This window comes from Coccidioides posadasii, chromosome 2 (assembly GCF_018416015.2).
Source record: "Coccidioides posadasii str. Silveira chromosome 2, complete sequence".
Classification (NCBI taxonomy): Eukaryota; Fungi; Ascomycota; class Eurotiomycetes; order Onygenales; family Onygenaceae; genus Coccidioides; species Coccidioides posadasii.
Window position 1 is genome coordinate 6,217,800 of NC_089408.1, and position 27,899 is coordinate 6,245,698.

The following is a 27,899-nucleotide window of genomic DNA, read 5'->3' on the forward strand; positions in this document are numbered from 1 at the left end:
TACAAAAGCTTGGAATACCGCATATCTTCCCCCTCTCCAGCTACTCGATCATTCGAAACCGAGAACTAACTGCTTAAGCCCCTATGGTAGTACTTTTTGGAGTCAGCGTTCTCAATATCTCGTTTCCGTTGCAAGGGGCCTCGTCTGTCCAAAGGCTCTCGGATTTAATAAACTCCGCAGTTCCGTGGCTGTTTGGCGTTTCTGGCATCTGCATTAGTTGACGATCCTGGGGCTTCACAGCTGCTGCCTGGAACACCAACAGTCCGCAAAAGCAGGAATACGCCTTGCTGCTGTAATTGGAGTCCTCTCTTAAAAATGAAGCCTTGACACTTCACAATGCCAATATGCATTGAATGCTGCTACCCTGTTTCTCACCTCTATACTTCGTACAGCAAAGCTGACGACCGCGCCCTTGGGAAAGGAGTGCGGTTGACCCAGTGCCCAAGATGCCGGCGATTCGCTGATAAATATGTCGAGCACGATTTTGTCGTATTATTTATTGATTTGGTTCTGATAAAGCCGCAGGTAATGTCTTCAACTAATTCCCTAGGGTTGCATGCGCTGACGGTGCCGCTTTTTCTTATATAGGTTTATAGGCACCTGCTCTTTAATCGTCTTGGGAGAGATGATGATAAATTTGATGTATGTTCCTGCTAGATGAAGACTTGTATGATGGGTGGTAGTTGCTGACTCCGTTTTGCAGCGCTCAATTATTAGGCTCGGAATCCTAATCCTCCTCTTCGACGTCTACATTGCTTGGGCGCGAATCGAGAGATCCGCTGCTATCGGGAATTCCAAGTTGGCGAATGCCCCAATTATCATCCAATATGTATTTTTCCTGACAGTCAACGCACTCGCAACACTTGCACACCATCTGATAGTCCGAGCACTGGCGTTTGTCTTTGTATCAAGGCCCACTTCAGCAGCAGGCACGCAGAACCAAAGCTTAAGCGATGCGGGCAATCCTGCACGTATTGGTGGAGACGCAAGTTCACCACCCTCGGTTACCCTTGTACCTTTGACAGCTACTCTTGCTACGCAGTCTCAGCCAATCGTTTCTAGCCCACCTCATCATAAACTTAGCCGCGCAGCGTCATGGAATAGTACAACCACTCCGCTAGGCCCGGCCCGGAGTGACTCTCCCGCACCGCCGCCATTCAGCGGTTTCCCTACAGCTACCACCCTAATACAGCCCATGTCGCGTCCCTCGTCCGCCAGTTCTAATGCAATTAGTACCGCTTTGGTCGTCAGCAGCTGCACGAAGCTATTTCCCATATTGCTCGTGATCTGGAACCCAGATTCGTCAGACAGCTCCAACACAGCTAATAGTTCTCTTTCTTCATCCGTACCCAGTACCGCTATATTTTCCCATAGAATCAGTTCTGTCACGGCTACAGTGACACGCTCGACAAACAGTGTGACAAGCACTCCCACACTTCCTTCTCCCGAGCCGTCTATGTCTCTTACATCGCCAGCATCGTGGGGATCGTCACCTGTTCTACAACCGATCCTATCGCTTCTGCTTTCCGTGACTAATACGCACCTTGTTCTTTTGAATAATGTGGAAGCACTGTATATTTTGTTAGACTGCGGATACCTCCGAGCAGCAGTCATCACTTTAGGAGGCCAGTTGGCGAGATGGGTGGTGGAGAGGTCCTTATTGCGCTTGGTTGGCCTTTGAAAAAAAATTGGTAGGGGTGTAGCTGAACGAGTCAGGGTAGTAGGTTCCTAGATTAATAGACCATACAAAGCATAGAGCTATGTTTCCAGTAAAAATGGCTGACTAGAATCTATCTAATCGTACAATACAAACCCAAACGCCAGAATGGACGTGTAGAACTCGCAGGAAAAAAGTAGACAGAGGATATCACCCAGGAAATGAAAGTGTAAAAAATCATCAATATGGCCTCATCGTGCCCACACTAATGGGGAGCCATTCCCGGCCGTATATCGGATCTTTGTGGGGCTATCAATGGGTGCCATTGTGAAAGAAACGTGATGGCTGTTAAGAGGTCAGAAAAGGGTGCTCGTTATCTCGGGCTTCTTTTCTTTCGGACTCTAGGGTATGAAGGGAGATTGAGATCGGACGTACCCCACATAAGATAACATGCTGTGAAAGCGAGAATTAATGAACTTCGCCATACCCTAACAAACGAATTCGAAGTTAGTCTTCTATTCTGCCGTTGATGATCCACCGGCGAGTGCTTTCGCCTGGGTTGACTTGAATTAAATGCTCCCTGCGCTCCTGCAAATGCTCCAAGAAAATCTAGAGCACTTTATTAACCCATAGCCGTCTCGATATGCTCTCACGGACGCAGCGGGTACGCCAAACACGTGCGTAGGTCGAGACAAATCACCCAGTTCGTCCAGCCCAAGCCAACCAGCAATCCCTCCCCGCGTTCCAAGGAATGAAGCCATAACTCGTCAAATAGAAAGGATTTACTAACGTTCTGTTTTCGCCCTTGGGACTAAACACCCACGCAACGAGGTTCGCAAGGACAACAAAGACGAGGCCGATAATTATACTCCATCTGTTGCAAAGCCGTTCCATCGGCGGTCGGTCAGTTGGTTCTTTCTTTTTATGAACGAAAGAAGGGGGAGAAAGACAAGGACAGTTACCCGTTCGCCATTCTTGTAATTATTAGGTGAATATGGTCCGATAAAGATTCGGGATATTCTGAGCGGACTTGATAGTTCCAGGTCGAACGTACGCGGAATGCGGCACGAAGAGCAGGAGTAGTGGGGTTTGCAGACGCAGTTTCAGGGCACAACAGAAACAAAATAGAAACGGGCTCTTCTTTTCGAAGAGTAGAATCGCTCTCTGCTTCTCCCAAGCGAAGTGGGCTGTAGGGGGAAGAGGTATCTAACTCGATCATGGAGCTGGTTGACGAGCGGTGCGATGATGCTGATTATGTCATCCTAAAGCTAGCCGCTCCGAACTTCGTCCCCATGAGAGCCTCTACTAGCCATGCACGTTCAACTATTTGGCGGATAAAAAAGCTAACTACGTTTTGGATGGGAAATACAGAGAAGGTTGAACAGTTTTGTCACTTGGACTATCCACGATACTGCACTGTCGATGTTTAGAGTTCGAGAATGATTCCAATCCCAAAATACGCCCTTGCATCGCCCAATGAACCGCAATATTCTTCATTTATCAACATGAGATGAAAGACAGGTCTAATCCTTGATGCATGCGCATCTCTTTCATTCTCTTCGCGCCCCCCAAAAAAAGCCACATCTGAAATCAATGCTACGTCTCATAGTTCAGACAATGAAGCACTCTCAATTGTCCTCATGGAACTTCCCTTCCAGATAGCTCAAGAGAGCCCCGAGAAGCGGCTTTTTTAAGACTGCCATGCCGTTTTCGTTCTCGAAACAGGGCCGCGAGAATTACCCAAGAGCATAAGTTTCTGACCTAATGACTGGAAGAAGCAATGGTTGCAGCCATGTAACGCTATCATCACTTCCATTCCAACTTTATATACATAATATATCATGGTCCATACGGGTCCAAATAGTTTTTTTTGGCCGGGTATACCTAGGATTTCTCCCATTTTCCGGGCTCCATTCATTCCTTCTCGAAGAGTATATCTGGATACCGCATTTACTCTTCTTTTGGTATTCGAGGTTTATCTCATAGGTTCTCTGGGGTTGTCACGGACTCGAAATAAACCATCATGACACCTTGATGCACATCCTTCGCAACGGCCTTTAGACTGGCATGGGCCTGGCAGTCATTGTCGTAATACTTCATGTCATCAACGCTGTCGAACTCCGAAATCACGGCGAGGGTATATCCCTGACGGCGCTGGTCTTCGAAAGTGGAACCGGCTCTGACGGAGCGGATGTAAGGTTTGCCGTCCTGTTTGTTCTCCGCTTAGTTTTTCATCACGCTTGGGGGGATAAACTTCCGACGCGCTCTCGTTTGATGAAGATAATGTCAAAACTCGCACCTTCAAGGCGTCCCGCGCCATAGTCTTGTACTTAGCCAACACCTGCTGGCGGTGCTCCTCCTCGGGAATCTTGAAGAGAGTGACACGAGTGATTGGCATTGTGACTGTTCTGAAGTTTGGGTATTAGTAGAAAGAGGGTTGATGACGAAGGTGCCAATGAAAGTAGACTGAGGGAATCGACGTGATGAGGTGAGGACAATGTTATAGAAGTTGACTCAAGGCAGAAGGACTGCCATCATTAAGTATCCTCCATTGCGCAAAAAGTCCTCGTCTCGGAATGGATGTGGGGTAAGAGTTAGTGGGGGTTGGAAGTACTGTTCCGCACTCTCCGTCAATCATTCCAAAATTCCGCCCCGGCATCATCCCGAACCTCCGCTTAACGCCGGCAGTTCTCAGTATCAAAAAGTTGTACTCCGTAGGGATATTACAGAGGCTGGAGAGGAGAAGAGACTTGTCTCACAAGGAACGACCATCCATAAGAGGCTACAACAATGAATTCGCGCGCCCCTCAGCCGGAGGCCCTCCCATGGGCTGTTGGGATACCTGTTCCCGGCGGAGGATATACGTCGGATGCTTGCGTATTTTCCGGAAGATTTAGCCAACTACTAAACTCATTAGTTAGATGTTCCTTGTCCGAGTCAGCTTCCCGGCTATGCAGTATTAGCGCAGGAGGCTGCAACAAGGAAATACCGGCCAGCAATCCCATCCCTATCGGGTACTTCTCCCATTTTGGGTCACATCATTTCTGGCAATGGCCTGTGTGTTGACAGTTATGGCATCCCTCAACCGTAAGTTAACACGTTGGCGTGTCCATGTTCCTACTTGGTTGGTCATAATTCAACTAACATCCTGGTCGATAGCCCATATACTTGATATGAATTCACGTAGCAACCGTCATAGTAAATGTTATTAAAATCAAGGCGAGCAAGCTTTCAAGCAATGTCAAGGTCGAGGAGCATACTGGTAGAATATCACGGTATGCATTGATCTCAGACAGCCTCGCGCGCCATGATCACATGAACCAACCACATGGTGATTTCCTTACAAGACCTATTATGATCGACCAGCCACATCTGCAGGACGAAAGATAGCCAAATGGGAATAATCAACAACCGAAGCCTAGAGAAATACATATAGAATAAAAAAAAAAAAGGAAGGCAAGTAAACTGCAGGATCCCGTAAAATATACAATCGTTGCAACCGTAGGACGAAGAATAAGATTGCAGAAAGTATACAATCTACAGAAGCAACTCGTTGTTATCAACTGCCCGTAATTTTCGCCAAAGCAGCGCAAAGGTCAACTGGAATGATTCGCTGTCGACGTGGACTGTTTCAAGGCCATGGAATACGGGGCAAAGGACGAAAACGAAGCAGGGAAGCACCGATAAAGCTTGGTTTTTAGAGTTTAAGCTCCCTCTCGGCTCTTACGGTAGTTTGCCTATTCCGAATTTTCGAGTCAACATCCATCCTGTTCGTTGTGGACGGTGCATCTTACCTCCTGCTCCACTTGCAGACCGTCGATCACAGGAGCCAGCTCGCTGAGAATTTCATAGGCCTTCTTGTGGTATTCCAACTGTGCAGCAACCAGATCCGCTAAGTTGCGCAATGGTTCAGGAGTGTCGAGGACCTGAATATCGTTAGGTTTGATTCCAAAATTAAACGGAATGAGAACGGCGACTAACATTCTTCATCACACCAACGGCTTCCTCAGTCTGACCGACAAACTCATCTTCCGCTTGCTCGATTTCTGAACGTGCTTCCTCGGTGAGATTGTCAATGTCTCCTCTCGAGGCACCTTTACTGGCCTTGACAGAGTCCAGCATCAACCTGGAATTCTCCACGTTCCTACGCGCTTTCGTCGCAAACATTAGATTGGTGTTGAGCGTTGTATTCCATCCCGCTAGGAACCGGCTTTGAATCTGGGCATCTTGCGTGAGTCTTGCCTCCCCGACCTTCTCCGAAGCGAGAGCAAACTTCTCTAGGCCAACAGCGAGAGGATCTTCGGCAGCGTCTGTATGAGCTTGGGAGAGCATCTGCGAGCCGGCTAGAGCAGCGCGAGCGATGGCATGACTGAAAGTCTTAGGCTGTGGCTTCGCGGAAGGTGGCGCGGTAAGGGCGGCCTGGGCCTCGGCGGGGGAAGTGGCGTGAGAGAGTAGCTGGACTTTCTCACTGATCGTGCGGCCGAGATCGTTGAAGGACTCCCGAATATTCGGAGGGTAATCGTAAGCCTCGTTAGAGTATTGAGACCTACGGGGTGCGAAGTCAGCTCGACTGGTATCGACTTCGGAGCATGAACAATCGACGCGATGTGAAGCACTTACGTCACCTGAAGGAGCTTTTGATGCACCGATTTCAAGGCATCGACGCGCTTCTCAAGCTCAGTGTAGTCATCCGGAAGCTGAGTCTGATAGGCATAGTAAAAACGATATGTTAGCTCAATTGGCCTTTGATCCTCAACCGCTTCCATCCCAGCAGCTATGACTCCATAAGAGAGTGGGGAAGGCAAATACCTTGTCTTCAGCTTGGCCGAGCTGTTCCTTGACAAACTGCTGTGTGCGAGCGGCGAAGGGAGAGAACGTTGCACTACAATAAGTCCCAACTCATCGTGGATCAGTAAAGGTCGTCAGAGCTCACTTGTGGTGAGGCAATCATTGCAAATGAAGCTTGTGAAGTGTACCTGAAGTTCTTCCCAAAAGCTTGTACTTTATCCATAGCTATTTCCTATTGTCTGGTTTCCAAAGATGCTGCGGAGAAGTAAAGGGAACAGGAGGATGGGAGGCACCAATATAATGAGCTCAACAGACCACGACAAAGGGAGAGTCTGGACTTATTGCTTGAGAGATGCGGTGTGATGATCACAGGACTGTTTACGAGGGTTCGAAGCCGCTGTTTCCAGAAACAGCGTCAGCGGTGGACTCGGAGAAACTCTCCATTTCGAGCTAGATCGTCGTCAGCTGACCGGCACTCCTAGCCTTTTAAGGTTGTGACCATTTCTATCACGTGACTCATATTCCGACGGGTCGGGTGGGGCACTTGGCTAGCCAGGCAGCAACCTGGGTGATGAACTAGTTACATAGTTCCAACAACAACACTCTCTTCATGGCTTCAGTAACATGTCTCTTGCACTGAGCCTTTGTGTCTAGTTACATAGTTCCAACAACAACATTCTCTTCATGGCTTCAGTAACATGTCTATTGCACTGAGCCTTTGTGTCTATTTTACTGAACATTTTTATTTGCCGTTGCAATGGCCGACGATGAGGTTCAGGAGCTGCGCCGGCTTTTAGAGTATGAGCAAAATCGTCGACTGGCGGCAGAGCAAGGTCAACGGGAGGCAGAGCAAGCTCAATGGGAGGCAGAGCAAGTTCAACGTGCGGCAGAGGAAAAGACGCGGCGCTCAACGCTCCCCGAATATCTTGATGCCTGCCACACCCATCTCTTCCTCGGCCTTGTCCCAGGGCAGCCTAAACGTTCCACTAAAGGCAGTGCCAACAACGCTGATGGCAAACTCCGCCCTGACCGCATCCGGGAGTGGGTCCCATTCGCCGAAGCACAGACGGCAATCTGGGACCAACTGGTTGGTGACGATCTTGTCACCCAGCGTCATTTCAGCTCCTTGCATGGATTGATGACTATAGGAGAGAACATGCGAAAAACGATTCGTTCGGAGCCCGACCTTCGCCATTTCCAACGGGATGCCGTTACAGCACCTGTAGGGTCGGTTATTGAAGCCCTCTATAAGAATGAGCGACTCCGACAGGCGTTCAATCTTCAGGGACATGTAGCCTTTGAGAACCACGCCAATACCCTTAGTGATGGCGAAGGGGAGGGGGAGGGGGAGGAAGTTGTTGCTCGCCCATCAAAGCTCCGGAAAGGAACTGGAGGGGCTGCGACGCCAAACACCCCTCCGACCTCTGCCCGACCTCTGGCGGATGAGTTTTGCGTATACAACGAGGGCGAGAAGGTCAAAAGGCCAGCATTAATTGGTGAACTCAAACCGCCACACAAACTCCCACTGGCGGTTATTCAAGCTGGGCTTCAGGACATGGATCTTGACGACATAGTCGAGTGTCATTCTAATGACACAAGTGAAATTCAATATTGTCGTCTGGTAGCTGCAGTCATTACGCAAGCCTTTTCCTACATGATCAAGGCCGGTGTCGAGTATGGCTATGTGAGTACCGGTGAAGCATTTATCTTCCTCCATTTCAATGCGGAAGACCCAGGGACTGTTTACTATTATCTTTCGGTCCCTGAGCAAGATGTGGGCGAGATTACTGGTTTTACCGGAGAGCTTGACAGTGACAACAGACTGCATATGACAGCAGTTGGACAGGTCCTTGCTTTTGCACTGCAGGCAATACAGACTTCCCCACATAATCAAAACTGGCGAACTTGGGCGGAGAAGCAGTTGAAAGTGTGGGTGATTTCAGAAGAAGATTCACAAACACCAACTCCAGCAAAAGCTGTGAAATCATCCCCACCCTATGAGCCCCTAAAGAGTGCGCAGATGTTTATCCAGAGGACACCTGTGCGCACCCGATCGAAGAGCGCTCGACTGACCTGCAAAGCAACTACTGCATTGCCAGGCAGTAGCGACAAAGATGACGATGACAGTGGACCTGATTCCGATTCACCCAGTCAACGACCTCACTGGCCCTCAAACGTCATGGTTGTGCCACCTCCTCCACCTGACTGGGCATCACCCTACAAGGGCCCCGTGTGCAAGGATGGAACTCGGCGATACTGCACGCAAAAATGCTTGCTTGGACTCGTGAATGGTGGGCTGCTGGACCGTGGCTGCCCAAATGTTGAGGAACATGGAACAGACAATCATAGGATTGACCACGCCACGTTCATCGCCCTTCTCGAGGCACAGATTCAACAGGAACCAGTAAACCCCTGGACCCCGCTAGGCTGTGAATCGCTGCACACACACGGTGCTCGTGGCGCACTGTTTGAAGTTGACCTTCTCCAATATGGATATACATTTGTGGGAAAGGGCTTCCCCCGGGAATTTCATCGCTACCTCAGACATGAAAAGGCAGTCTATGACCAACTGCAGCCAATACAGGGCATACATGTCCCTGTGTGTCTCGGCACAATTGATGTCTCTAAACAGCCCATGTGCTATGATGGTATTGCGTACATTCCGCACTTTTTACTTCTTGCCCATGCAGGCACTGATACCTTTGATTGTGGTGCTCTAAAGGAGCAAGTTATTTCTGCGGCATTGAAGTCATTGCGGGCCATTCACGCCCTGGGTGTGCTCCACCGTGATATAGAACTGAGAAATATGTTCTGGACTGAGGAGAGCAAGAGCATCCTGGTCATTGATTTTGAAAGGGCGGAGATTCTGCGTTGTGAACGAGCGCCGCTGGGAGACACATCCCCAAACCAGAGGAGAAAGAGGAGAATAAGGAGAAATGATGGTCCTGGTGAAGAAACAAAGAAGAAGGTAGATGTGAGACAGGACAGGATTAACAAGGCACTTGAGTCCGAGTTGAGGTGGATGGTGAGGAACTTAGAGACAAGTCTCAAGTCTTGATATAGTGTATGGATTGATTGTAATGTAAGCGTACATTATGGGCTTTATTAGTGTGATCGCCATTATATGCCTAGGTGTTCATTAGAGCACTCCCTACACTACTATTACTTGGCCTACATTCTCTATACATGCACATGTCCTGAGCACTTCGCCATACTCACCAACTGTCTACTTAGACAAGACATTACCTGATCCCCTGCTTCAATATCCCCAACGATCCACGAACCGTCCTTATCCACAAGCAGAGGGGGACTTCTCTGCGGTGGCTTCCGTGCTTCAGTTGCCCTCCTCTCACAGGTTTCTGGGTTCGGTTCGTTCCCCACGGCTTCCTGCACCAGGAAAAGCTCATGCATTGCCTGCTACATGAACTCCAATCGGATTTCTTTGCCTTCGACCCGTTCTGGCTCGCCATTCTCTTCCCCTCCCCCAAAGAGACTGAACCTTGCTGACCTTGCCATTCGCCTTTCCCTGTACATCTGACCAGTAATATTCCTGGGCTGCCTCCCTCCGCACTTGTGAGTCGCAAAATGATGCCAGATAATACTGTATCCCCAAGGTCCGTCCGGTAACTCGGCTCCTGCGTTCTCTGACAGAGAGAGAGGGAAAGGTGCACAACCAGCGGAGGCAGCCTCCCTGCTCCATTTTACACAATCACAAGGCACCCTTTCCGCCGCGGCGCAGCCTGCGGGAAGACTGGATGCAACCCTCTCTGGCGCTAATTCATGGGACGAGAGCGCCAGGCTGAGATATCCCACGGTTTAGTTTTGTTGTTGACAACCATATATAGTTTGCACTCGTCAAACCATTTACCCCTTCAACCCGCACGACTTCATTCATTACGGAGGACGCCGTTCGCCCCAGCCGGCTCTCTAGATAGAAAGCTAGGACGAGGAGAACGAAAAGTATGGGACGAGAAGACGGGCAGCTAGGATGAGAAAGCGCCCCAACCCATGTCGAAAGCAATCCCACACTCCCACAACGACCAAAACGATTTCATACAGCGGAAAAAATGGAGAAGCCTAGATGTTTTTGTTCGTCGAAATTCTCAGACTTGTTATCCTGACACTGAAGGTGAGTTCAAGGTCCACAGGATAATGGTCTGCTCTCAATCTGATATTTTTCTTTCATATGTTCAACAGTGACTGGAAAATGAGTCCAAAATGTTCCAAGATTCAAAGCTGAGGTTATAGTTACCTTGATATTTAACTGTCAGGAAACACATGAGAACATCGTAGAACCCCGACACGACGCTCGCGCTATTGAGGTAATGGTTCGTTTTATGTATGGATTAGACTATGACAGCCGTGGTGGCTGTCTCATCTATGCTCTTTCATGCGAACGTGTATCAAGTCGCAGACAAATATGGTGTTTCAGGACTCAAAGACTCGCCGAAAAGAAGGTTAAGAATGCTGCAAAGATTTGCTGGATGGATGGCTTCTCTTACGTTATCACATAGGTCTACACCGGAATTCCTTCCCGTCGTGGTCTTCGAAGAGTGCTAGCTGATATTTCGCACAAGCACATCGATGAATTGTTGAAAGACGATTTTTTGACTTCTATTGAAAAAGCCCGTGATTTTGGGGCAGATGTGATCCCTCTCTTGGAAAATAAAGCATCCCTATCTATTAATCCTAAGTCTTTCAAGTCCCAAATAACCTCTCGAATCCAAAGAAAAGCAAAATAAAACCCCTGCGAACAAACTATGGAGACGGGGTATGAGCAAAATATGACCGGCATAAATGCAGAGACAGAAATGACAACTAACAAAACAAGATGCCAATTTGATAATACAATCCGATTATCCACCATGGATCATAATATAGCAAAGAGTATGCAAAAAGTCATAGAACTTGGACGTTGGGATAAAACATTGCAAGGCAGCTTGCGTGAGCATAGACTCCTATTTCTCCACGATGTCTTTTCTTTGTTAGGCCTTGGGTATGGATACGGATTGACCAACAAGAGTGCTATCTGCAGTATAAGGTACAGCGTATGTATAATAGAAGATACCAAACCGTGGCTTCTTTCGTCGTTCAAGTAAGGGTTGCCATCATAGCACGGATCAGGCGTTGGCTCGGGCCTTCATGGCCAATATGTTAGGTTTCATCCAACAATTATGGAATGAGAGGATTGCGTCACTCACCTTTATGGTCACGCCGAACCTCGATAACATCACCCGGTGCGATGGATTCATGCTCAGTGAGGAGTCTTCTTCCCTCCAAAGAGTGGATCTCGGCTCGTAGCTCGCGATCACTTCGTCGGTGACGCTCCGGTACGATGAGTGCAACGTCAGTATTTGGCTGGATGATTTCCTCGACGAATCTCTCACGGGGCTGAATAACTCGGATTGGAGACGACAGACGCCGGCGACGAGGCTGGAGCGTCGGCGCCGGAGCCGGGGACGGTGAAACTCGCCGTGTTTGTCGAGTCTCACGAACCTCGAGAAACTCGGCTTTGGGACGAATAACACTCGAACTTCTTCGGCGGGATTTGGACCGCGTTCTCTCGACAGAGACCGTCTCACGGCGACTTCGAGATACGAGCCTTTGTTGTCCTTTTACCTCTTCGACTATTTAGAAAGGGTTAGCGGCGGCGAAACCCGCGGGGTGCCCATGCTCTTCGGAGTCTTACCACGAGTCTTTCGACGAACCTCCCTGCTGAAGCTGACCAGCTCGTCAATATTCTCTTTTCCAAGCGCCTGCAGAATTATGATGTTGTCACCCTATATTCGTGAGTTAGAGATTATATCTCCCTGGCCCCAAAATTAATCAATATCATACCTCTTCTTCGAACTTGTAGCCCAGGTCGAGAAGAACGCCAGGATGCACCAAGTGCTTGGGGACCCTGGTCTTTCCACGACGGGGATAGGGACGGTCAACCTTTTCCTTTCGTATCTCTTCGCGCACCGAGTATCGTCCACGGGGAGTAACGCTTCGAACCCTATCTCGCATCCTGTGGAACTCTTCGTCCCCATAATAGTCGGGTTCGGAAACCCGGATCGCTTCGAAGTCCGGCTCTGATGGAGGGGAGTGTCTTCGGGAAGCAGCTCTGGGGACGACTGGCGGGCCGTAGTCATCGCGGTCATACTGATAATAGTCGTTCGCAAAGCGGGTTGCGGCGCGATCGAAGGTATCGAGAGATGACTGGCGTCGTAGCAATCTAGGTTTCCGCGGTGGAGAGGGAGATGCACGGCGACGTTCTTTGTAGGGGATGAGGGCGTCGGCGCTGGAGAGCAGATGGTCATCTGCATACTCGCGGTCTGGTCGCCGGGCTGGAGGGCCATATTTCTCTTGTGCATTAAGATAATCCTCGACAAAGGACGGGACCCTTTTTTCTACGCGGTCGCGTTCAATGACTTCTACAGCGGTGTGGCGTTCGCGGCGTGTGGGCTCGTGTCGCTCGCTGCGCTCCCGCATGAAGCGTTCTGCGTCCCACCGACCACCACCGCCACTGATAGAGCTCCCGGTGGTGGAGGACGCAGTGTCCCCGTAGCGATACATGTAGGCAGTTCCTTATAGCCCCCGGCCTGGACTATACTTCAGAACAGTATACGCGAGCGGTAGCTTCGAGGCGCGATCCGTGGATTCTCAGCGGGTATGGAGTTAAAACCGTTGTCTGTTCCTTGGGTACTCCGCTTTGGTGGGGGAGCCGGCGTTCAGGGTGTCCGAGGTGCACTAGTTATATATATAAACGGAGGAGGCGATGAGGTGACGATGAGGACAATTAAGGTCAACGATCAAGAAGCAAGAAACGTGAAAAAAAAAAAAAAAAAAGCAGAAACAGCCCAGCTGCCAGAATGCTGTGCGTGTGATCTCGGTTATATTTTTGGCGGAGGCGGAGAGGGTCAGCAAGTCAACAACTTGTTCGGTCGAGCCGCGATGACGACACGGACACGGGATTGGCAGCGGAGCAAAAAAGGGATTAGAAATTAGGTTAGTTAACTTAATAGTTAGTTAGCTGGTTAAAAAGGGATAAAAATAAACAAATTCCGCCGCTCTTCTCCTCAGCGAAGCCTCCCAGGCTTTTTTCTTTTTCTTTTTTTCTCCTTCTTCTTCTGCCAGAGAAGAGAGGAGGTAGATACTATTTGAATGCTCCTCTGCCGACGGAGTTATTTCTTCCATCTATATATATCCACAGAGCTTCGGGACGATTCGCTCGCAGGGCATCGCCAAGTCAGCGTCTACTGACACACACCCGGCGTCACTGTTCCGCTGCCATCCCCACCACAAGCGACAAATCCCACCGCGCCAGCTATCCCGGACGCTTTTCAATGCCCAACCAGAATTCTCCCTGTCTTCCGCAATGTTTTCTGTTTCTTCCAGTTCTGAATGTTGCCTCCTTCCCGGTGCCGGATGAGTGCAAGCTGGTTGATTCTCAGGGGGTCCTTCACCAATCGTTGTTTTCTTTTCTCAAACTCCTGTCTCATCCCTTGCTCCCTGTTGCTCCACTCGAGCCTCCAGCGCCCGGCAGCCACAAGATTCTCAATACGGAGTACCTAGGCAGTGATGTCCAAGGTGGTTTATTGGGTAGCTGGGATGGGGAACGCAAGTATGGAATGTTGCTCTTTTCCTAGTTTACTGGAGAGGAGGCGCTGAAGGTGTCTGCATCATGAGGCTTCGAATGCATGCTATGTGGCGCGCAGATTCATCAATCAGTTTAACAGTGCTTCTGTGCACGATCCCCAAATGCCATACTTTGGCCTCTGTATTGGCTTATAGTGTATGTCCATGTTACTCTAGTTAACTGATCCAGCGGTTAAAACTCGAATTGAGAACATCTTTGTCATCCTGGGGATGGGACATCGCGAATACTTTTATTTCTCTTTGGGAAGATCTCTCTGTTGGTAGCTTTGTTTTCTTTATTTTTATTTTTATTTTTATTTTTTTCCTTTTCCCTTAATTTTTTGCTTTTCCAGCAATGCGGTAGGACAGTTGAAATTGAGACACCCAGGAGGTTTTTGGGTTTCCTGCTTTCGCTTTGCATGTGCACCGTTTTTCCACCACGGCTACCCAACACCTCGATGGTGTCTGCCTGGGGCGGGGGAACGTGACCAAGGCGCCAACAGAAATTCGCAAACAGCGACAACCTCTAGCTCTGGATTTTGAAATGGGTCTCAAGCAGAAACGGAAATCCTGTGCCTCAAATATGACAAAAACTTTTGCCGTTCCATTAGTGCAATCTGTGGAACTGGCCAAAACGAGGAGAGCGCAACGCCGGATAACTACCCAAAGCTCTCACAGTATTACAAATGACTCGCAGCCGTGATGGAGTTTCAAAACACCAACACCTCGCCGCGCTGTCCAACATATTATGTTACGAAAAGGAGAAAGATTGTTAAGCCCTGAAATGGGCCTGGGAGACGCTATGGGGGGGCTGAGCTGGCCTATTTTTACGCCCATCAAACCGAGATAATCTATTCAATCGATTTGTCATATGCTGCGAGGATAAATCTCTATCAAATGTATGGGACCAGATAGTTTCCCGCATGGCCTGGAGGCCCAAGGCTGCTGTTCAACGAAAAGTAACGGTAGGTATCGCGTATGAACCGTTCGGTTGCTTTTTGGGTACGCTCGAGAGCAAGGAGCAATCGGTTGTTTCGAATAAGGATCTCTAGTAATAGGATCAGGTGATAGCCCTGTAAACCCCGCAACTACAAGCCCCATCGGTAGCGAATACATGATGGCAATGCTTACCTTCAAACAGCAGCTCATAACTTGCCGATTCCCCGAAGGGATCATCCTGGGCTTTATCCATCACCCGGAGCTTCAAGCCAATGTCCTCATTCGTTCCTACCCAAATGATCCGCTCTCCTTCGGGATCGGACTCCGTTGAACATGCCGTGTCGAAATTATCAAGCACTTGCGGCTCGTCAGTTGGCGGATGAGAGTAATGTGCCTCCAGCTGATCATCCAGCCACTTGCGCCAGAACCTCGCCGTCCCGTCTTCAATATGCGCCTGATTTGTTTTCCATTGCGAATCGGCATACTTCCAGAAGAGATGAGTGTCAACGCAAAGCTGAGAAAACGGCTCGAAATCATCTAGAGTGGTAAGCCATCTCACAAAGGGCCTGGGGACGGCGGCAGAAGGCTCCTCAGATGAACCCTGAGCGCTATGTTCCTCATGGTTGGTCGATGCATCTCTGTTCTCCTTACCGGCCCTCTTTTGGGGCTCAGGGCAAAACCGTGAGTAACCCATGGTGAATTGACGGCTATCGGTGTACAGTTCTCCTTTGTGGTATGTTCCTTCCAGTGTTCTCTTGCCGAGGTACCGGCAGAAGAGCAACGAGCTGAAGCCTTGTTGCGGGGGATAGTATATGAGGCCGACCCAAAGCTTTTCCAGGCCTACCATGGTACAAAGACGTTGACGCACCGTGCTGGCGACGACCGCATAAAACCGTCGAGAAACTGTGGACAGATGGACTATCTCTTCTGTCCACAGGTGCTCTAGGATGCAGTAAAGGATCTAGAAAGACAACTTAGCCCCAGTCCTGCTGGCGCCCATGGTGCTGGTACCGGGCCAATCCGCGTTCACCTCGTTGGGCAATGCACAGATCGTGACTTTTGCAAGGCTGTCATTTTGTTCCATCTTCACCTTATGTGGACTATGTAGCTACCCTTGACCCGTACTGTTGCAGCTTCCGGGGAATCTGGAGTTCAAAGTGAGGGGAGAGAATCAGATACAATGGACGAGGTCAATTTTTGTAGAATTGCTAGGCCACTAGATCCGATCATCCACACCGTATATCCGCTCAATGCAACGCTTGAGGTAAGCAGCGTATAATTGACAAAGACAGGTCGGAATGAGATCCAGTGAGCTGAGAAGTAAAGCCCGCCGTCGTGAAAGGGTCTATAGTGAGATGTCTCGGCTGGGCCCTGGCTAAGTTAAATGGCCACCATCCAAGAAGGTTCGGGGTCAGTTCCAAAGCTAACTCCCGGAGAAATGTTCTATCGTCTCCGAGGAAGCTGCCGTCGCCCTTTTTTTTCTTTTGCTTGAAATAGCACTGGAGAGTGGAAATGAGCTCATAGCACACTACAATTTTGCTTTAGCTATGTTCTTGGCTGGTTTTTGACGGCCTAGGCTGTTTTTCCTTTGCGTGCATTGGGCATTACTTGCCGGCATTTCTGCGTACAGGCTGAAATTGTCCTTGTACCGCACAATATTGTTCTGTAAGCGAATTAGGGATGTTTGCTGTGCCGGGATGGTCGGTCTCTGTGGCCGAATTGAAGCCACAGACAGAGCAAGAAACTCCTGCTTCACATACTCCCGCGGCTGACAATAGGCCTGACAATACTTCGCGGTCCAAGAAGCGGAAGCGGAAGCATGGCACGGAGGACAAGGTTACGAAAGCGAATGTGGATGAGATGTGGAGAAGGCATATTGAAGGCCAGGACACAAAGGAAAGAAGTGCTGTCGGAACAAAATCCAGAAAGCAGAAAAAGAAGGAAAAGAAATTGGAGAATACAAAGCGCGATACCGAGAACTACACTGCTCAAGCCGATGCACCGAGCACCGAACGCAGAGATGGGAAGTCGAAGTCCACGAGGCTTAATGGTGATGAAATTGCCGATGAAGCCTCAGAGCTTCCTCGAAAGAAACGAAAACAGACCGAGCGGGTGGAAAATTCCATGAACGCCAAAAACAAACCGTCTACTTCTGTCGCAAGTCTGCCCCCCTCGACGTCAGAATCTAACTTGACGCCTTTGCAAAAGGCCATGCGAGATAAATTGGTATCCGCGCGGTTCCGTCACCTCAATGAAACACTCTATACAACTCCCTCGACCCAGGCGCTAGAGCTCTTCACCGCGAACCCAGAACTTTTCTCTGAGTACCATGCTGGATTTTCACGTCAGGTGAAAGAATCCTGGCCATCAAATCCCGTGGACGATTATATCCTCTCCGTGAGAACCAGAGGGCCTATCCGACCTCCGTCCAAGGGACATAAGAAGCCCGAAAGGCCTGGAGGGCCAACTGCACTGCCAAGGCGCCCAAATGGCCTATGCACTATCGCGGACCTGGGCTGCGGCGATGCGCAATTTTCGCGTGCACTTACCCCTGTGTCGAAAAAAATGAAGATGAAGATACTTAGCTATGACCTTCACGAAGGTGACCCTCTTATTACGAAAGCGGATATCTCATCCCTCCCGCTTGAGGATGGCACAGTCGATGTCACAATTTTCTGCCTCAGTTTAATGGGGACGAATTGGGTGTCTTTCGTCGAAGAGGCCTGGAGAGTTCTGAGGGGAGACGGCAAGGGTGAATGCTGGGTCAGTGAGGTCAAGAGTCGGTTTGGAAAAGTGACCAAGAAGAGTAAACAGGCTTCTAAGCCTCCTGCATGGAGTAAAAATAAGACGAAGAAGAAGCGCAAGGAGACAGACGACGATGAGGACGATGTTGGCGATGAAATATTTGCCGAAGACGTGCGTGCAAACCCAAATGATGACGATGAAACTGACATATCTGCGTTTGTGGAAGTGTTCAGGACAAGAGGTTTTATTTTGAAGCCGCAGTCAGTGGATAAGTCAAATAAGATGTTTGTCAAAATGGAGTTTGTCAAGCATGGAGTGCCGACAAAGGGGAAATGGGCTGGCGCGGGGGGTGCAGGGAAAGCGGCTAAGAAGAGGTTTCTTGAGCCTGAAGATAGCACGCTAACTCCGGAGGAAGAAGCTAAGGTGTTGAAACCGTGTGTTTACAAGATCAGGTAGAACCGGAGGACCGTGGGGTTTAGCATGACAAAGCCATAAGGCGGTTTGAGGAAAAGCGGTCCTTTCTCGATCAAAGTGGTCTATCTATTAGTCTACCAAGACGATAGGCTGCTTATAGGTGCCGCTAGTTTTCTCCCAATGTAGAGACTACTCTAGCCATATCCTCCTCGTCATAAATGCGGAATCCTTTTTCTTTCGTCACACTGGCCAGTTGTACATTTTTCGCATCCAGCTTCTCTTCCATGACCTGTTTCAGGGTCTTTAACACTAGTGTCTCTGCCTCCGCCAGTGTCAGGGACCGATGATATTCATTCTGCAGTTCGGCCTGGGCACCTTCGCTGCCGGAACCTATGGCTTTGGCATCATAGCGGTAGAATGTGCCAGAAGGTTCTGCGTGATATCTACAATACAGTTAGTCTCTTCTACCTCCGTTAGCTTCCACAATAATCTTACAATTGTGGTCCATCTTCGTCATAACCTGCGATGAGAAGGGCAACTCCGAAAGGCCTACTCATCACGCTCTCCTCTCCATCTGCCCCCTCTCCAAACCTCAAAGCCAGATCGCAAATGGCCTGCGTACAGCTTTCGACTCGGAGGGGTTCTTTGTAGTGAAATTCATGGTTTTGACTTTCCACGCGGGCGTGTTCGATCATCGATCGGGCATCGGCCTGTAAACCAGACATAGCACAACCTATGTGACGGTCTATCTCGACAATCTTTTCGACGGAGGAGGTTTCTAGGAGGGTAGATGTAACTCGTTTCTCAACACCTAAAACTACACCTTCTGATGTCGCTACCTGCAAAAGGTTAGAGAGCGCTTCCTGTAAGACCCAGATACTTGGTAAGACGTACTCCAATTGCAGTCGAACCAAGCTTGATGGCTTCCAATGAGTATTCGACCTGGAAAAGACGGCCTTCTGGGGAAAATGTGCTGAAGCGCTCATTGATAAGTTTCGAGAACCGGCAGCCGCACGTATCAACATTAACTTACTTGATGCCACGATCTGTAGGAGTTGGTTAGTTACCTGTGTCGCACCCGGAGTTGGGGGTGGCTTACCATATTCAGATCGCGCGATAAACATTGTGGCGGCGGGTTAAATGGAGAGAAGATAGAAATAAGTTGATATATCGTAGCGAAATAAATGGCTAGATGGAGTACGCGAGAGGGTATATTGATTTTTGAGGACGTCGAGCTATGGGGAAGAGAGCTTGGAGCTACAGCTCAGTCGCTCGTTGACTACGCAAACGGAGAGTGCCTATCAGAGCCCGCGCTAAACCCAATTAGGCTCAACCCAATCAATCCAACCCGATGGAGGCCACAACGCGCTCACGGCACCAACGAAGGTTGCCCTCGGCCGCCATGCCCGATCGTCTGAGTCCGTTGCTGGCCGGTTATAATGCCTTCACCTTCAAATGTGAGAACGCCACCGGTTCATGGTCGTGGGACCAGCCAAGGTGGAATCAAGCCTCGAGTGGTCTCCTCAAGCCGCGCATATAATGCTAGTGCTTCGCGACATGAACGCGTTGCATCCAAAGAAAATGTCCCATTGGGAAGTGACATGGTCCCAGGACTTAAGACATCAACTAGAGAAAGAGATTCCAGGGCGCCGAGTGAGCTACGCACGGAGAGGTCGCATACGACAACTCGGGAAAAGGTGCAAGTGAGAACAAAGCGTCCGACCAGAGAGACTGCGAGTTCAGCGAATAGAGATTGGGATCGGTCGAGGACCAAAACGAATGCAGGCAGCCCAGTGGCTAAAGCGAAGGAGAAGGAACTAAATGAAGGTTGGCCCAGCCTACTATCCAATTCTCCTGGTTATCATGCTCATCCAAACAACTCATACAGCCCCATGGATCCCGAAGGTATCCCTCATACCTCACTCGGCGGCGCCTCTATCTTGCCGTGTCTCCGTTCCACCCCTTTCCTCAACAGTTCCTCAAAGACTACGTCCAAAACCATTGAAGGAACTTAGTATGGACGCCCAAGAAGCTGCAATTTTGCAAGATCTTCTTTTCGTCTTCATGGGTTATGAAGGTGAATACATTCATTTCGCGAACACGTATAATCCCGAGCTGGAATCAGATCGTCTAGTTGGGCCTTCGTACCAAATAATGCCCGGGCTAGATCCTAGCCTAAGGGATCTGACTATGATGATGCTAAAAATGGCAACCCATTACAGTGCTATGGAGGCGTTCGTGGAAGTCCAGAGCAGGGCAGAATTCGGTGCCGTGAATCATGCATTATGCGCAGCAATCCGCAAACTACTCAAAGATTATCTTATTCTTATTGCCCAATTGGAAAGCCAGCTCCTTAACAACCCGAACTTTACATTGCATGTGCTTCATCTCCATACGATGCCCACCGCGCAAAGCCTAGCTCAGCTATACTCCTTTGGCCAAGAACTACTAAAAAGAAATTCCCTTCTGGCGCAAGATCCAGACGAGTCAATTGACGACTTTGATGATGTTGAGAATATCTTAGAGCAACTAAGAGAAGGTGGAGATCTAGCGCCCGGAGGCATGTCCAACAAGAAATTTTGCAAGGGCGGCAATGTCTTGGGACTCTTGACCCAGCGGCTGGCGACATTTTCTGGAGACCCAGCAACCAAAGTATTACTGCAAACTTTGTTGCGAGAATCCAGTAGACCGTACATGAGAATGCTTAACGAGTGGCTGCACCATGGTGAAATCAAAGATCCCCATGCGGAGTTCCTTGTAAAGGAGCAAAAGGGCATCAAGCGGGATAAGCTTGAGGAAGATTACACTGATGAATACTGGGACAAACGCTATACAATCCGTGAAACTGAAGTTCCTCCACAGCTGGAGACTGTTAAGGATAAGGTGTTGCTGGCCGGAAAGTACCTCAACGTTGTGAGGGAGTGTGGTGGTGTGGATATCAGCAAGGAGATGAAAGACGTACCCCAGACCTTCGATGATCCTCGATTCCTTGATAATGTAAACGGGGCCTATACCCACGCAAATGCATCGTTGCTCAATCTTCTCTTGACCAAGAACTCCCTCACTACTCGATTCCGGTCCTTGAAGCATTATTTCTTCCTCGACCGCTCCGATTTCTTCTCTTACTTCTTAGAACTGGGAGCTTCTGAACTCCGGAAACCCGCCAAATCTGTCAACGAAGGGAAACTTCAATCGCTCCTTGACATCGTCTTGCGCCAGCCAGGGAGTATTGCTGCTCAGGATCCATTTAAGGAAGATGTTAAAGTCCGAATGAATCAAGTCGGCCTTACAAAATGGCTAATGCGTGTTGTGAGCGTATCAGGTATAGATCAAGATAATCCTGAGACGAACCCCGAAAAGTACCAGACACCGGCTTCTCAGGCGGTAGATGATGATAAAGATATTGCTGGATTTGATGCACTCGAGCTTGATTATCTTGTTCCCTTCCCTCTTTCCCTTGTTATCAGCCGCAAAACAGTCCTCCGATACCAGCTCATTTTTCGACATCTGCTATCCCTTCGGTACCTTGAATCTTTACTTGTTAACTGCTGGCAAGACCATATCAAGGTTGTCAGCTGGACGCATAAATCTTCGGATAGAAGAGTGGAATTATGGAAGAGAAAAGCTTGGGCGTTGCGAGCCCGAATGCTCGTATTTGTGCAACAGTTATTATATTTCTGCACGGCCGAAGTTATAGAACCCAATTGGCAGATTCTTATGGACCGAGTCAACGGTGATGATGCTGAAAGTACCGAGGTTATGGTAAACGGAACAAAGCAAGTCAACAGGACTGTGGATGAGCTAATGCAAGATCATGTCGACTTTTTGGATACTTGCTTAAAAGAATGTATGCTAACACAGGGAAAGCTGTTGAAAGTAAGTCCCGGATACATTATACTAAACGAAGAAAACTCGCTAATGTTCTAATCTAGGTTCATTCGAAATTAATGACTTGTTGCACAATGTTTGCATCGTGGACGGCTTCTTCGCTTGCACGTAGCCTTGCTGCGGCTGACCCAGATCTGTCAGGGAACAATGCAAAGCAGACCCCCGGGCTTGAGTCTTCAAGGTCGTATGATCCTGCTCGCTTAGCAAAGTTGGAAGATACTTTGAAGCGGTATGAGGACCATTTTGGTAGACATCTCAGAATATTAATGGATAGGTATGGTCTCGATTTCATGACATTTATTGTTCTACTAACCATTGTATGTTAGTTTAAATTACTTTGCAGCCACCGAGAGCGTTGTTTTATTGAAACTCGCGCATGCCTTAAGTGCCATTATGAAAGATGAGTGAGCTGCAATTCTGAGAGATCATATACCAAGAAGCAGCAATCCAGTCTCGACCACCAAACAGGATGAAGCGAGCCCCGTCTATGACCTTGGGGTATCTCTCTGGTACTGCTTTTCCCCCGGCTCTTACCTGGTGTCACAGCCAGGCGTAGGTATCCCACCGCTGAAGGGCCGTGGTGGGTTCATGAAGCTCAGCAGTTTTGTTGCCGCGGGTCTCTCCCAACCGCGGACACCTTACCCAACCGAGCCTGGGAGCCAGCAAGCAATCCCGAACCAACCATTCATACATACATACATACATACATGCATGCATGGGATGAGTCCTTGGTAACTGTGGATGTATGTACTCTGATATTTGTTCCGCTAGATGCTCGATAATAGTTATGAATATGGAATACACAAAGAGCAAACACCCCCTTGGTTTAGGATATCGACCGGTACGCCGCATACAAACCCGACAGTCATATAAGTCTCACTATTCTTCTTGAGTCCTGACTTTTTCCTTACTCTTGCGCTTTTTGGACTTCTTCTCTCCGTCCACTGCTTTATCAGTGGCGTCTTCCTGGCGCTTCCGTTTCTTCTTTTTCTTTTCACCTGTGTCTTCTTTCGGTGGAATAAAATCCTTCTCTATTTCTTTCATTTTCTCTGCCCTCTTCTCCCTCTGTCGTTCCATAATCTCTTCCTTTCTCGCCCGCTCCTTAGCATCCTTGCTCAAGAAATATTCGCCACTTTCAATCTGCAAATCAACCTTGCTCTTCTCCTGCGGTGGTGGGAATGGCGTGTACACCTTCTTCGACTTATCGGTGACCTTAAAGGGCTTCTTTCTCTTACTCAAGGTTCGCTTCTTAAAATGTGGGAGGAATCTATCCCAGCTTTCATTTGCCAATTTGGGGTCCTTGGCAAGTTCGCGCTTAATCATTAATTCCTTAATATGGTAGATTGGATGGATGTTGTTCATGCAGTCTTCGACGACGCGACGGACTTCTTTCAGGCCTTTGTATGGGCCCATGGCTGCCACAGTGTTGCCTTGGACGAGGAGGTATGTGTTTGTAAGGAGTTCGAGTGCTTTCAAGGTAGAGCCGGAAGGGCCTAGGATGCGTTGGCGTCGTTTAACGAATCGCTCTTTGTTGCGGACCAGATTTCGAATTTTAATGATGTCGCATGCCGTCCCGTCTTCAAGGATTTTAAGAGCCTATAGAAACTCGGAGCGTCAGCGTGAAAAATGGCGGACGGATAGCAATGTCCACAAAACGAACCTGTGGAGCTGGGACACTTCTAGCAAGCAGTTTTATTAGATCTCGTGCCTTGAGGATGGCCGCTGGGTCGTATGTTTTTCGTGTAGTTTTCACCGTCATACTACCCTCCACCAAGTCCAGCGTACAAGCGATTCCATGTTTCTCCAATGCCCTCGTTATTATCGGCCATGTTTCCTTCAGATAGACTTCCCGGTATTTCGGGAACAGGCTGACAAAGGAAGATTCTTCGGCGAAGGTCCCGCCAGCATTATCTTCTGGTTTAAATTCTTCAATCTGTGACAATTGATATTATCAGCAACGCAGCTTAATATCGAATCGTGAGAGCGCTGAAAACAAACCTTCCATTTGTCTATATCGTCAGTATCCCAGGGTTTATCTTTCTTATGTGTGGATGGCATCTTCACTCGCGAGACAAACCCCTTCCGTTTGACTTCTTCATGGAGCTCTCTTCAAAATCATGTTGATTTGAAATTATGCCGCTCCATACCGCTTCATATCTCGGCAAGTTGTACCGGTGCGTTGATGGAATTGGAAAGTTCAGCCGAAGATCTCTGGGACCGGATTAAATATAAACCTTAAAGGGACTACGTTGCCGGTTCCATACTAAGCGGACTGAACTTTTAACTAGAGATCTGAGGGATACTGTGGATTCATGGTGTAGGGTGGGCGTGTTCATACAGAGGCATTATACTCCGTATTCCGCAAAGATTTGGCTGCAGGTGAGCATGCTGTCCCAAACACGCCCGTTAATCTCGATCTGGGATCTCGGAATGCCCAGGTTCTAATGCCGGCTAAGTGGGGCTAACTAACTACGGGGAGCCGGACCGAAGGCATATCGATATTCTACTAGCGTCCTCGTCGGAAGACCCTTTGTATGGGGTCATTAAGTGAACCGCAGAACGGATCGCTTTGTCTAACAGGCAGTTTTGGGGAAAGCCTTCCTGTTCAGTCAGAAACACTGATTCATGTACGGAGTATACACGGAGTGCAAATACCGTTGTATTGAAAGGAGCTCTGTTTCAAGCCAAAGCTCCTGGTATCGAAACTGCGCACTACTTGCCATTTCCGTGCTTCAAAGGAGGATGAGATGAATAGCACTGCACTCCCCACCCGGCAACGGTGTGGAGGGCTAACATTGCCGGGCAAGTAAGATCCGCCAAGCTCAGTCAACATCGCTGGCTGATGTGCTCCGTAATTCTTGACTACCGCGCTTAAGAGGGATGAAGCAACCTTCTGTGCGGTCCACTTCGGGTCAGCTGGAGGAAGTGGGCATGCTTGAACTTACGTGGGTTCATCATAAGTAGAATCTTTGCTGAGAGAATGCCCATGTGCGGAAAACCTGACTCAGTATGATTCCATCCTCTACCCAGAGACAGCTGGATTGTCTTCAAGCAGTTAGCAAGAAGATAGAACAAGCAATGAACTAACAACTCCAGGGATTACTCTGTATTAAAAGGAGAAACACGGAAGTTCGCGTAAGTTGGTTTGATGTTAGTTGATGGCAGCCAAGTCACACGTCCCGCTGTCCCAATCGCCACAACCTCACCTATTGTTTTCTGAGCCTGAGCAACGATCTTCCGTTCATCTCACTCCCAGACGTCAGAGGTTGAGTGCATAGCACGACCCCGTGTGTGCACTAAGCTTCTCAGCCTGTACTTTTTCTTATTTGTTTATGCCTCTGCGTTTGTCGTTATCGAATTTGCTTTCCACGCCTCCTGAGCTCGGAGGTATCCTAGACTCAAGAATCCAAAAATGAGTGCTGGTCTCGTCCTCGCTTCCATCGGCTTAAGTAGTATTTGTTTTGTCAGCATCAAGGCCTTACTTTGATGGATGATACGTTGATGCTAAATAAAAACGTTATCAGGTAGGTCTTTGGTTTCGCTGGCAATCCGACCCTTCATGAAAGCCCAATGGATAGGTGAAGAACCATTTTTTCAACGGTTGGTTCTACTTTACCAATGCCGAATCGAATCATCCATATCATCTTTCCAGCCTCATATATTGCTCAGAACAGCGGCTCGAAGCTGAATTCGTAAACCGACCGCTGCGGCTATTTCGGCTCACCAGGATGAATTCCCCAGCTGCACGTTCTCTTATTTTAAAAGACCAACTTCAGGAGGACAAATCAGGGATTTGGTATCCGGTAACAGAAATTTTGGAATGTGTGGTAGGTGCCAGGTACGTTAGTACACCCTACCAAACAGCATCCAACTCAGTGGCCAAAAGGTTTCAATGATCTCAAAATTTCTGAGCAAGAATGTCAGTATGTATTCTTTTGAGGCTATATGGAGTATATAACAAATTGCAGAATGCCGCACGAAATCGAATAATCTGCAGGAGAAAGCAGCATACGAAAGCGATAATCCATAAAATAATGAGCTCAACCTGAAAAGGGAACAACCGTCAATGGATGCTCACTGCCCTACGGCTTTCGACCGATGCACACGTATCTGTCTCGTCAATACAAGCTTTCACCATTAGCAAAGGGAAACCTACAGTGGAACATATGGTCTTAAGGATGGGTCATCTGCCTCCTCTCGCGCACGCGTGATGATGTTGTTCAGCTCATCGCGAGACATATGCAGCTTTTGCATGAACGGATATAATGCCAACGAGCTGAGCCATTGTTGCGTATTGTCTCTATTCATCGCTCCAATAACTCTCATTCTTGGGTCTAATGACCGTGAGCGGTGGCCAGCACCCAGAAGGGGGTAGTACTCACCATTCGACCATCCTGATAAAGGGAGCGGGATCATCTTCGATTCGATATCAACCAACCCCGCCGATGTCATCAAGCTCGTTAATTTCATACCGACTCGCACATCTTTCACGCCCTCCAACGCCTTGATATAGCTACTGCTCCATTTTCTGAGCGCATGGTTTTCTGTCAAGGCTCCATTATCAGATTGGATGTTGAAGTATATTTCAACCATCTGAGCCCACCCTCCACGCTTAAGAGATCTGGTGTTCTCGGCCAGACCAGGATAGTTAGTTGCGCTGCTATATGATGCACCGGGGATGGGATTGGCTCACCTGACAATATCTCGCAGGTATCTAGGCCATCTGTCCTGGTTTATCCCCGATGCAACTAGCCTGGAGTGAACAAGGTCAAACTGGTTATACCCAAAGGTAAAATGCCGGTTTAGATCATCGACCTGTTAACAGTAAGAAAGTCAATATATATTTATAACAATGACAAAAGAGCCTAACGATCAAGAATGGGGAGCCCAGCCTGACGAGCTGCCTGCATAAAATAAGTGCGGATCGCATTGTGGTAGGACTGCAGTTTGTGAAAACGCGATAGGTTTAAAGCGACCTGGCACCCAGAGGGAGAATTACCTGCAGCCATAGGTTATCGGGGATATCATCCGGCCTCATATGCGGCGAAACATCCACTCCTATTACCTTTAAGTTCTCAAGGTTAATGGCCGTATACCAGATGAGGTCGGGAATTTGCTTACGTCGCAAGTTTCGTATTGCTCTGCAACTTCCACCGCCCACGCCCCAGATCCATATCCGCAGTCGAGGACCTTGTCAAGGCTCTCCAGCGGAGGGAATATAAGGCGGTGATCGAAGACACCGCTCAGCACTCGATGTTGGAGGTCTAATCGATCGATCTCTTCCTATTTTGGAGTTAGTCACCACAGAAAATGGCTCAGAAACACATACATCATCGATAGGGCCATAGTAAATTTCATTTTCGACTGCATGTTTCTGGAACTCCCGACCCTCGAAGGTCAATGTTTCCAAAAAGCTGCCGTCCAGCTCGATAGTTCCTGAGCGGGGATCACTATTCGAATTCCAGAGACATCAGTATAAGTTTTAAATTGGCCGTGGAACAGGACGCTGTACGTCATTTTTCCTGGACTTTGCGAAAACCACCCTGAAATAGCGAGCGATTCCTCGCCTTGCAGGAAGATATATAACAGCCGTTTCTAGGGTATGGTATCCAGGTTTAAAGGATTGTGATACTACGATATTATTTTGATGAGATGGATAACCTTTACCTTTCACAATTTATACGACAGCGAAGGTCTACGTTATATCTTAAAATGGGTGCCCAAATGCCCCTGGAAAACATTTTCTACCAGTTAGCTTTCCAAGTTGACGAAAGGAGGGCGAGGAAGATGCTCGCCATTCCTATGGATCCTTGATCTGTTTGGACCGCAAGACATCGGCTCAGTGTTT

At 48.7% G+C, this 27,899-nt stretch overlaps 13 protein-coding genes across 13 annotated transcripts; 5 read left to right on the forward strand and 8 right to left on the reverse strand.

The window, feature by feature from the left end:
• Positions 1 to 248: 248 nt before the first annotated feature.
• ARV1 (sterol homeostasis protein) lies at positions 249 to 1,681 on the forward strand (the record flags this gene model as incomplete). The annotated part of the gene is made up of 3 exons (XM_003064994.2): positions 249 to 525; positions 589 to 642; positions 704 to 1,681. The coding sequence occupies exons 1-3, from the start codon at positions 337 to 339 to the stop codon at positions 1,679 to 1,681; spliced, it is 1,221 nt and encodes a 406-aa protein (XP_003065040.2). The 5' UTR covers positions 249 to 336.
• Positions 1,587 to 2,876, reverse strand: VMA9 (H(+)-transporting V0 sector ATPase subunit e; the record flags this gene model as incomplete). The annotated part of the gene is made up of 4 exons (XM_003064995.2): positions 1,587 to 2,002; positions 2,093 to 2,145; positions 2,448 to 2,531; positions 2,620 to 2,876. The coding sequence occupies 4 exons, from the start codon at positions 2,874 to 2,876 to the stop codon at positions 1,923 to 1,925; spliced, it is 474 nt and encodes a 157-aa protein (XP_003065041.2). The 3' UTR covers positions 1,587 to 1,922.
• Positions 2,877 to 3,637: 761 nt separating this feature from the next.
• D8B26_004473 (uncharacterized protein) lies at positions 3,638 to 4,055 on the reverse strand (the record flags this gene model as incomplete). The annotated part of the gene is made up of 2 exons (XM_003064996.2): positions 3,638 to 3,865; positions 3,957 to 4,055. 2 exons carry the CDS (start codon positions 4,053 to 4,055, stop codon positions 3,638 to 3,640), a joined length of 327 nt encoding a protein of 108 aa, XP_003065042.1.
• A 652-nt stretch (positions 4,056 to 4,707) lies between these two features.
• On the forward strand, positions 4,708 to 5,093 carry D8B26_004474 (uncharacterized protein; the record flags this gene model as incomplete). Its single annotated transcript, XM_066124496.1, has 2 exons — positions 4,708 to 4,744; positions 4,845 to 5,093. The coding sequence occupies 2 exons, from the start codon at positions 4,708 to 4,710 to the stop codon at positions 5,045 to 5,047; spliced, it is 240 nt and encodes a 79-aa protein (XP_065980577.1). The 3' UTR covers positions 5,048 to 5,093.
• Positions 4,844 to 6,803, reverse strand: D8B26_004475 (uncharacterized protein). Its single transcript, XM_003064997.2, has 6 exons — positions 6,634 to 6,803; positions 6,467 to 6,539; positions 6,278 to 6,360; positions 5,639 to 6,203; positions 5,452 to 5,583; positions 4,844 to 5,394 (listed from the first exon to the last, which is right to left on the reverse strand). The coding sequence occupies exons 1-6, from the start codon at positions 6,666 to 6,668 to the stop codon at positions 5,362 to 5,364; spliced, it is 921 nt and encodes a 306-aa protein (XP_003065043.1). The 5' UTR covers positions 6,669 to 6,803; the 3' UTR covers positions 4,844 to 5,361.
• Positions 6,804 to 7,155: 352 nt separating this feature from the next.
• D8B26_004476 (uncharacterized protein) lies at positions 7,156 to 10,565 on the forward strand. The gene has a single exon (XM_003064998.2). The coding sequence runs from the start codon at positions 7,203 to 7,205 to the stop codon at positions 9,501 to 9,503; it is 2,301 nt and encodes a 766-aa protein (XP_003065044.2). The 5' UTR covers positions 7,156 to 7,202; the 3' UTR covers positions 9,504 to 10,565.
• Positions 10,566 to 11,349: 784 nt separating this feature from the next.
• Positions 11,350 to 13,290, reverse strand: D8B26_004477 (uncharacterized protein). The gene is made up of 4 exons (XM_003064999.2): positions 12,284 to 13,290; positions 12,135 to 12,225; positions 11,647 to 12,072; positions 11,350 to 11,583 (listed from the first exon to the last, which is right to left on the reverse strand). Exons 1-4 carry the CDS (start codon positions 13,001 to 13,003, stop codon positions 11,537 to 11,539), a joined length of 1,284 nt encoding a protein of 427 aa, XP_003065045.1. The 5' UTR covers positions 13,004 to 13,290; the 3' UTR covers positions 11,350 to 11,536.
• A 1,617-nt stretch (positions 13,291 to 14,907) lies between these two features.
• Positions 14,908 to 16,340, reverse strand: D8B26_004478 (uncharacterized protein). The gene is made up of 3 exons (XM_003065000.2): positions 16,035 to 16,340; positions 15,197 to 15,965; positions 14,908 to 15,113 (listed from the first exon to the last, which is right to left on the reverse strand). The coding sequence occupies exons 1-3, from the start codon at positions 16,086 to 16,088 to the stop codon at positions 14,959 to 14,961; spliced, it is 978 nt and encodes a 325-aa protein (XP_003065046.2). The 5' UTR covers positions 16,089 to 16,340; the 3' UTR covers positions 14,908 to 14,958.
• Positions 16,341 to 16,557: 217 nt separating this feature from the next.
• RRP8 (rRNA processing protein RRP8) lies at positions 16,558 to 18,205 on the forward strand (the record flags this gene model as incomplete). The annotated part of the gene is made up of 1 exon (XM_003065001.2): positions 16,558 to 18,205. The coding sequence occupies exon 1, from the start codon at positions 16,685 to 16,687 to the stop codon at positions 18,203 to 18,205; it is 1,521 nt and encodes a 506-aa protein (XP_003065047.2). The 5' UTR covers positions 16,558 to 16,684.
• Positions 18,206 to 18,329: 124 nt separating this feature from the next.
• Positions 18,330 to 19,287, reverse strand: PUP2 (proteasome component pup2; the record flags this gene model as incomplete). The annotated part of the gene is made up of 5 exons (XM_003065002.2): positions 18,330 to 18,606; positions 18,659 to 19,002; positions 19,058 to 19,136; positions 19,197 to 19,209; positions 19,263 to 19,287. The coding sequence occupies 5 exons, from the start codon at positions 19,285 to 19,287 to the stop codon at positions 18,330 to 18,332; spliced, it is 738 nt and encodes a 245-aa protein (XP_003065048.1).
• Positions 19,288 to 19,791: 504 nt separating this feature from the next.
• On the forward strand, positions 19,792 to 22,535 carry D8B26_004481 (uncharacterized protein). The gene is made up of 4 exons (XM_003065003.2): positions 19,792 to 19,990; positions 20,052 to 22,039; positions 22,096 to 22,325; positions 22,378 to 22,535. Exons 2-4 carry the CDS (start codon positions 20,180 to 20,182, stop codon positions 22,457 to 22,459), a joined length of 2,172 nt encoding a protein of 723 aa, XP_003065049.2. The 5' UTR covers positions 19,792 to 19,990; positions 20,052 to 20,179; the 3' UTR covers positions 22,460 to 22,535.
• A 224-nt stretch (positions 22,536 to 22,759) lies between these two features.
• Positions 22,760 to 24,139, reverse strand: KRR1 (90S preribosome/SSU processome component KRR1). The gene is made up of 3 exons (XM_003065004.2): positions 24,050 to 24,139; positions 23,712 to 23,984; positions 22,760 to 23,647 (listed from the first exon to the last, which is right to left on the reverse strand). The coding sequence occupies exons 1-3, from the start codon at positions 24,107 to 24,109 to the stop codon at positions 22,931 to 22,933; spliced, it is 1,050 nt and encodes a 349-aa protein (XP_003065050.1). The 5' UTR covers positions 24,110 to 24,139; the 3' UTR covers positions 22,760 to 22,930.
• A 1,849-nt stretch (positions 24,140 to 25,988) lies between these two features.
• D8B26_004483 (uncharacterized protein) lies at positions 25,989 to 27,568 on the reverse strand (the record flags this gene model as incomplete). Its single annotated transcript, XM_066124497.1, has 7 exons — positions 25,989 to 26,385; positions 26,434 to 26,672; positions 26,745 to 26,866; positions 27,051 to 27,116; positions 27,173 to 27,334; positions 27,381 to 27,501; positions 27,564 to 27,568. The coding sequence occupies 7 exons, from the start codon at positions 27,566 to 27,568 to the stop codon at positions 26,204 to 26,206; spliced, it is 897 nt and encodes a 298-aa protein (XP_065980578.1). The 3' UTR covers positions 25,989 to 26,203.
• Between the last annotated feature and the right edge of the window lie 331 nt (positions 27,569 to 27,899).

Coding starts and splice junctions, on each gene's coding strand:
- D8B26_004478 (XM_003065000.2), bottom strand. CDS start 16,088: ATGGAACAAAATGACAGCCTTGCAAAAGTCACGATCTGTGCATTGCCC. Junction 15,966..16,034: donor TCTGTGCATTGCCCAACGAG/GTGAACGCGGAT, acceptor TTGTCTTTCTAG/ATCCTTTACTGCATCCTAGA. Junction 15,114..15,196: donor TTATGAGCTGCTGTTTGAAG/GTAAGCATTGCC, acceptor TCCTATTACTAG/AGATCCTTATTCGAAACAAC.
- D8B26_004477 (XM_003064999.2), bottom strand. CDS start 13,003: ATGTATCGCTACGGGGACACTGCGTCCTCCACCACCGGGAGCTCTATC. Junction 12,226..12,283: donor GCTACAAGTTCGAAGAAGAG/GTATGATATTGA, acceptor TCACGAATATAG/GGTGACAACATCATAATTCT. Junction 12,073..12,134: donor GGTTCGTCGAAAGACTCGTG/GTAAGACTCCGA, acceptor CTTTCTAAATAG/TCGAAGAGGTAAAAGGACAA.
- D8B26_004481 (XM_003065003.2), top strand. CDS start 20,180: ATGGACGCCCAAGAAGCTGCAATTTTGCAAGATCTTCTTTTCGTCTTC. Junction 22,040..22,095: donor CACAGGGAAAGCTGTTGAAA/GTAAGTCCCGGA, acceptor GTTCTAATCTAG/GTTCATTCGAAATTAATGAC. Junction 22,326..22,377: donor CTCAGAATATTAATGGATAG/GTATGGTCTCGA, acceptor ATTGTATGTTAG/TTTAAATTACTTTGCAGCCA.
- D8B26_004475 (XM_003064997.2), bottom strand. CDS start 6,668: ATGGATAAAGTACAAGCTTTTGGGAAGAACTTCAG. Junction 6,361..6,466: donor TCGGCCAAGCTGAAGACAAG/GTATTTGCCTTC, acceptor TATGCCTATCAG/ACTCAGCTTCCGGATGACTA. Junction 6,204..6,277: donor CAAAAGCTCCTTCAGGTGAC/GTAAGTGCTTCA, acceptor CGCACCCCGTAG/GTCTCAATACTCTAACGAGG.
- KRR1 (XM_003065004.2), bottom strand. CDS start 24,109: ATGCCATCCACACATAAGAAAGATAAACCCTGGGATACTGACGATATA. Junction 23,985..24,049: donor ACGATATAGACAAATGGAAG/GTTTGTTTTCAG, acceptor CAATTGTCACAG/ATTGAAGAATTTAAACCAGA. Junction 23,648..23,711: donor GAAGTGTCCCAGCTCCACAG/GTTCGTTTTGTG, acceptor GAGTTTCTATAG/GCTCTTAAAATCCTTGAAGA.
- D8B26_004476 (XM_003064998.2), top strand. CDS start 7,203: ATGGCCGACGATGAGGTTCAGGAGCTGCGCCGGCTTTTAGAGTATGAG.